Genomic DNA, 7,496 nt, shown 5'->3' with positions numbered 1-7,496 from the left:
TTTCGGGAGTTTTCTCATAAGAATTTCACGGTTAAGCGTGCTTGCCTTGGAACAATATTAGGATGGGTGACCTCTTGAGAAGTTTTCTCAAGAAGTGTGTGAGTGTGGACAAAACACACTGAAAAGGACACGTGTTGATCTGTGGGGCTAGTCATTAGTCCGATAAGGCCCGTCCCCTTGTTGTCTAGTCTAGGTGGAGGAGGAGAGACGCAGTGCTCCCTGGTAGACTCAGTTTGGGGCGTTACAAAAGGCTACATGGGAATAAAGAAGGAATATGTTATAATGGTAAAACAAATAAAAAGAATAAGAAATTATACATGGGATACTTCGTCGAGGAAGCCAAGCACTATGCTAGCGCTTCCTCAAACAACAAACATGAACACACTACTTGCTATATGTGCAAGACTAAAGGTCACGTAATGTTTGATTGCCCACTAAAAAGGAAGTACTTTGATTGCCCACTAAAAAGGAAGTACATTAAAGTACAAGGAGAATGGAAAGTTAATAATGGAATTAACAACAAAACAAAGAAAGTTAAAAGGATTTGGGTTCCAAAGACTAACACAATGAATCCTCCATTGTAGGTATGTTTTAGGACAACATCATCAACGGACAAGTGGTACTTGGACAGCGGGTGTTCAAGACACATGATCGGCGATAAGACCAAGTTTTCCTCTCTAAAACAAAAAGATGGAGGATATATCACCTTCGGCGATAATGCCAAAGGTAAGATCATTGGCATGGGGAGAATAGGTAAAGAACCTTCTATTGCTATTGATAATGTATTATTTGTAGAAGGTTTAAAACACAATCTTTTAAGCATTAGCCAATTGAGTGACAAAGGGTTTGAAATAACCTTTAAGAAAGAAAAATGTGTTATTCAGAATCCCAAAGAAAATAAAATCTTGTTTATAGCTCTTAGGATAAATAATGTTTATTGTATAAACCTTGAGAATCTATTAAATTAAAACGTATCTTGTTTGGCAGCCATGAATGAAATAAGTTGGCTATGGCATAGGAAGTTAGGACATGCTATCATGGACTTATTATCCAAATTATCAAAGAAAAATCTTGTAAAAGGATTACCAAATATTAAATTCATAAAAGACAAGATGTGTGACACATGCCAAAAGGGAAAGCAAGTTAAAACAAGTTTTAAAAAGAAAAAGTGTATATCTACTAAAAGACCCCTAGAACAATTACACCTAGACTTATTCGGTCCAACTAGTACCTTAAGCCCAGGAGGAAAACAATATGTTTTCGTAATAGTGGGTGATTATTCAAGATTCACTTGGGTATTATTGCTAACAAATAAAGATGAAGCTTGTGACATGCTAATCACCTTATGCAAGAAATTAAAAAATGAAAAGGGCTACAATGTAACAAGTTTTAGAAGTGATCAAGGTAGGGAGTTTAGAAACAAAGAGGTTGATAAATTCTGTAATGAATATGGAATAAACCATAATTTCTCAGCACCTAGAACTCCACAACAAAATGGAGTTATAGAAATAAAAAATAGAACCCAACAAGAAATGGCAAGAACAATAATAAACGAAAATAATCTACCTAAATACTTTTGGGCTGAAGCTGTAAATACAACATGTTATATTGGAAATAGGGTATCTATAAGATCAAGTATAGACAAAACACCATATGAACTATGGAAAGGAAGAGAACCTAATATCTCTTACTTTCATGTATTTGGATGCAAATGTTTTATCCTTAACACTAAAGATGATTTAAGAAAGTTTGATGCAAAATCTGATGAAGGTATCTTTTTAGGCTATTCTACAAATAGCAAAGCCTATAGGGTTTATAATAGATGAACTCTTACTATCATTGAATCAATACACATAACATTTGATGAATCAAACAAGTATGAAAATAAAATTAAGAATGATGAAAAAGAAGATATTCCACAAAAAGAAGAAGATCTTGAAATAAAAGAAGAAAATAATAATGAAACTTCAAATGAAAACATTGTAGAAAATCTAGAACTACCTAAAGAATGGAGATATGCTAAAATTCATCCAAAAGAACAAATACTTGGAGAAACTTCAAAAGGAATAACCATTCGAGCCTCATTGAAAAATATTTGCAACCATTATGCCTTTTTATCTCAAGATGAACCCAAGAATATTGAAGAAGCCTTAAAAGATGACTCTTGGATTATAGCTATGCAAGAGGAACTAAATCAATTTGAAAGAAGTCAAGTGTGGGAACTTATACCTAAACACAAAGACAAATTAATCATAGGAACTACGTGGGTGTTTAGAAATAAAAAGGATGAACATGGGATAGTTATAAGAAATAAAGTTAGGCCAGTAGCACAAGGTTATAATCAAGAAGAAGGTATTGATTATGATGAAACCTTTGCCCCTGTAGCAAGAATGGAAGCCATTAGGATGCTCTTAGCTTATGCAGCCTATAAGGACTTCAAATTTTACCAAATGGATATAAAAAGTGCTTTTTTAAATGGATATATAAATGAAGAAATATATGTAAAACAACCTCCAGGTTTTGAAAATTCAAAAAATCCAGATCATGTATTTAAGTTAACAAAAGCTTTATATGGATTGAAGCAAGCTCCTAGAGCTTGGTATGAAAGTCTAAGAAAGTTCCTAATTCAAAACAATTTTTCAAGAGGAAAGATTGATAGCACTTTATTTATAAAAACCAAAAATAAAGACATGCTTATAGTACAAATGTATGTTGATGATATTATTTTTGAAGCAACTCATGAGGATTTGTGTAATGAATTTGCTAAGTCTATGCAAAAAGAGTTTGAGATGAGCATGATGGGAGAGTTAAATTACTTTCTAGGGTTACAAATCAAACAAGCAAAAAATGGAAATTTCATAAATTAAGCTAAATATATTAAAGACATGTTAAAGAAGTTTGATATGGAAGAAAGTAAACCTATAGGAACTCCTATGAGCACTTCAACTAGTTTTGACAAGGATGAAAAAGGGAAACAAGTAGATACTAAGCATTACTGAGGCATGATAGGAAGCTTACTTTACTTAATAGCAAGTAGACCGGATATTATGTTTAGCGTATGTATGTGTGCTAGGTTCCAATCAGCTCCTAAGGAATCACACCAATCAGCAGTTAAAAGAATCCTTAGATATCTACTAGGCACACTTGAACTAGGTTTATGGTATCCAAAGGGAACTGAATTTGAAATGATAAACTATTCCGATGCAGACTTTGCTAGATGCAAGATAGATAGAAAAAGCACAAGTGGAATGTGTCATTTTCTAGGACACTCTTTAGTCTCATGGTCTTTAAAGAAACAAAACTCTGTAGCATTATCTACAGCAGAAGCAGAATACATAGCAACTGAGAGTTGCTGTGCCCAAACATTGTATATGAAACAACAACTAAAAGATTTTAAAATTCAATATCAAACTATTCCAATAAAATGTGACAACACAAGTGCCATAAATATTTCAAAAAATCCGGTATCTCCTTCAAGAACAAAACATATTGATATAAGACATCACTTCTTGAGAGATCATGTACAAAACAAAGACATTATGCTAGAATTCGTAAATACAAATGACCAATTAGCAGATATATTCACAAACCCACTCTCTGAAGAGCAATTCCTATTCATTAGAAGAGAATTGGGAATGATGCATATTAGAGAAGCAAGTTAAAATTTTTTCTGCTTGGCAGGCGACTGCCACCAAGGTGCCAGGCGACTGTCAGGCTACTGACTTTCAAGTTTTTTTATTGACAGGCGCTTGCCTCAACCTAGCAGGCAACTGCCCCACGGCGGGTAGGGTTTAAAACCCTGTTTTATGTCTTTTTAACTTCCATCAGTCATCTGCTCCCTCTTCTCTCTCTCTGAAAATCTTCTTTCCTACTCTTTTCCACACAGACTCTTCTTCCAAATCAACCTGAAACCGAGCATCAAACCTGCCCTCCACTTCAAATCACGAATACAACCTAGGGTTTATCAACCTTCTTCTTCAATACAAACATGCCATGGATAAAGTCGACTGGTAACAAGGGTTCTTCCTCCTTGACAAGGATCAACAATGATGAAGTAGAGAAATAGTTAGTAACTCCACATGCTAAGCAACTCTATAGTAATCAAATCGCTTCAGTCGAAACCATTCTAGGTAAAGTTCTTGATGTTACATTCTTCAATTCAGATTTTCCTAAAATTATGGAACTTTTTAAGGAAATTGGATGGGATCCGTTTATTACATATCAAGTAAAAGGATACTATCCAAACGTGGTTCGGATTTTCTATACAAATATGGAACGGTTTGAAAATGGGATCAAAACAAATCTCCTAGGTCAAAATATTCCTCTTACTCCCATATCTTTGGGAAAAATTCTTCGAGTCAAGCCAGGAGATTTTAAGGTCCACATTGTTGAGAAATAATGGATAATGTCCCAAGGATTTACTCTAGAGGAATTTTTACCCCTACTCATAAATGATACACCTATCTCTTTTGGGCATCCGCCTTTTTACAAACAACTCAATCTATAAGCTTTAATCATGTACAAACTTATTACATATAATATCCTACCACGTTCCGGTTCTCATGATCATATTTCATTCTTAGATTGTTTTGTCATGTGGTGTATTCTTAAAGGAAAAAAGTTGGATCTTCCAAGTTTACTTATCAAATGGATAATTATGAAAGTTGATGCCCCCCGTGTCATTCTACCATATGCTGGGATGTTAAATATGGTATTTGCTCATTTCAATGTTCTTACATCATCATTTAACTTCACTAGAAAAACCCATTACGATATCTTTTCTGATACTATTCTTAAGCATATGGGATATAAGAACTCTCCTCAAGGGTCGTTTCACAAGGGACATCATCACATCTCATCTGTACCACCTCCTCAGCCTTCCATACCAGCCACTTTAGTACAGCTTAACCTAGAAACTCCTTCTTGGTTCGTTCCATTTTTTAATCACTATATGACCTTCAGTGATGGAATGCAATCTGGACTTGGTACACTAAGAGAGAAGGTTTCTATTGTGGAAACTCATTGTTCCAGCCTTGTTCGGCGTGTTGACAAGATTGAGAAACATTTGGCTAGCTCTTCTAAAGGCAAATCTCAGATGGATATCAGCTCTGCTCCATTGAGTGATGATGAATTTGCAAAAAAATCTGGTGAACAAGAAGAAGAAGAAGATGAAAGTGGGTCTATGGAAGCCTCCGATTGATGTGTCTTATCTATGTGCTATTTACCACTTTTATGGTTAGTGCTTCACCGAATAGTATGTTTTTTATGTTTGTAAGATCTATAAGTACTATGTATTACAACACTTCACTATGTTTTTTTTTTGTATTACTCTCTTCTCCTTTTTTATGGATGCCCAAAGGGGGAGATGTTTGAGAGAAGGGAGTGCAAAAATGAAAAATGCTAATATGCTATGGTTTGTAAAACTATGAATTTGTATGGATTATCTTGTATGAATGGATACATATAGGTATGATAATTTTGCAAGTAACATGAATTCATTACTTATATGACTATGAATATATCATGCTTATTGAAAGGAGGAGCCATGAGTATTATCTCTTATTATTTTTGCTCTCGATTTGTCATCATCAAAAAGGGGGAGATTGTTGGCCTAATAAGGCTTACAATTCTTATTTTGATGATAACAAATCATGATATGTTTAATATGGTTCAAATGAAAGTTTTTCAGGAAAAAGGCAAAGCTTAAAGGTAGTGACAAAACTCAAAAGGATGATAAAGTTTATGGATAAAAAAAGATCTTGAAGAGCATGAGAATTAAAGATAACTTGATGAAAGCTCAAAGAAAAGATCAGAAACTCAAAGATGATAGAAGAACAAGAACTTACTTGAAGATCAAAGGAATAAAGTTTTAAGGATGTTTGAATGTAAGTACTTTAAGTTAATTTCAAGTATAAACTTAATTAAAGCTCTCATAAAATTAAAAGAAACTTAGAAATATATTTTTAGAAAAACCCTAAAGTATGTTTTTCAAATAAAAAAAAAGAAGGGTTTTAAAAAGAAAAGTTTTTTTGAAGGGCCAGGCGACTGCCTTCATGTGGCAGGTGACTGCCCAAATTAAATGAAAAATTTTTAAAGAGGCAGTAGAGTGCCAGGTGACTGCCTGAACATAGCCAGGCGCTTGGGTGGTCGTGCCAGGCGACTGACAGTGTTCTGTGTTTTAAGTTTCTTCTATGACAGGCGACTGCCAGGTCGTGGTAAGTAGGGGTGAGCATAATTCAGGGAAACCCGAATTAATCGATTTAACCGACCGAAATTGGTCGGTTCAGTTCGGGCAAAAAAATCGGGTCAGTCGGTTCGGTTTGGCTTCACCAAAATTCGATGAATCGGATTTCGGTTCGGTTAATAGGAAATATAAATTCGGTTAACCGATTAATCGATTTAATAATTAATTAAATTGGGTAATGGCAGATGTAGAATTGGTGCGGAAATGGTTGCCTTCAGGTTTCACCAATACCAGGTGGTGGGGAGAGCGCTATCTTTTGAAGCACATGAGCATCCGAAGATCTATTGAATGAAACTCTGGGCTACCAATGAAGTTCACGCCAGATCCAAGTTCTGGTATTTTTCGAGGAAGCTGAAGAAAGTTAAGAAGAGCAATGGACAAATTCTTGCCATTAATGAGATTTTTGAGAAGAATCCCACCAAGATCAAGAACTATGGGATATGGCTGCGGTATCAGAGCAGAACTGGTTATCACAACATGTACAAGGAATACAGAGACATAACTCTTAACGGAGCTGTTGAACAAATGTACACTGAAATGGCATCACGCCACAGGGTGAGGTTTCTATGCATCCAAATTATCAAGACAGCCACCATTCCTGCAAAGCTTTGCAAGAGGAAGAGCACCAACCAGTTTCACAACTCAAAAATCAAATTCCCCTTGATTTCTAAGGTGTTAATGCCTCCAACCAGAAAGCTCAAGACAACATACAAGGCATCAAGGCCCAACTTATTTGTAACTCTCGTCATTGCGTGCTACTAACATCATCTAAATGCCTTTCAAGTTGATTAGTTTGTTAAACTAGTGAGGACTACAAATGGGAATTGTTTTTCTATGGATTTGTTTTTTAAAAATTTTCTTCTAGAATGATCAATCTATGCCCCTAAGTTGCTACTGCGTTCATACTCCTAAGAAAAAAAATGGTAAAAAAATTGTAAGTATATTCTGTTTTTTATAATTAATTTTAAATAATTTCGGTTAAATTCGGTTAACCGAATTACCCGAACAAGTAATTCGGTCGGGCGAGGTTCGGTTAATAGCCCTTATTCGGTTGGTTCGGTTAACGGAAATGGTTAACCGAGATTTTTGGTTAATTCGGTTAATTAATCGAATTTCACCGAACCGACCATTTGCTCACCCCTAGTGGCAGGCGACTGCCATTCGAACGTTGGCTTAAAAACTCCCAACGGGAAGATTTTTTTAAATGGATTTTTTGGCACTACTATTTTGAAAAACTTGGGGATTACTTCAA

At 35.1% G+C, this 7,496-nt stretch overlaps 1 protein-coding gene across 1 annotated transcript; it reads left to right on the top strand.

The window, feature by feature from the left end:
• The first annotated feature begins 6,448 nt into the window (after positions 1-6,448).
• Positions 6,449-7,098, top strand: LOC131155552 (large ribosomal subunit protein eL20-like). Its single transcript, XM_058108774.1, has one exon. It carries the CDS (start codon positions 6,533-6,535, stop codon positions 7,004-7,006), a length of 474 nt encoding a protein of 157 aa, XP_057964757.1. The 5' UTR covers positions 6,449-6,532; the 3' UTR covers positions 7,007-7,098.
• Positions 7,099-7,496: the final 398 nt, after the last annotated feature.

Source organism: Malania oleifera, chromosome 5 (assembly GCF_029873635.1).
Source record: "Malania oleifera isolate guangnan ecotype guangnan chromosome 5, ASM2987363v1, whole genome shotgun sequence".
NCBI classification, from domain to species: Eukaryota; Viridiplantae; Streptophyta; class Magnoliopsida; order Santalales; family Ximeniaceae; genus Malania; species Malania oleifera.
This window is presented reverse-complemented; position numbering and strand designations above follow the sequence as displayed.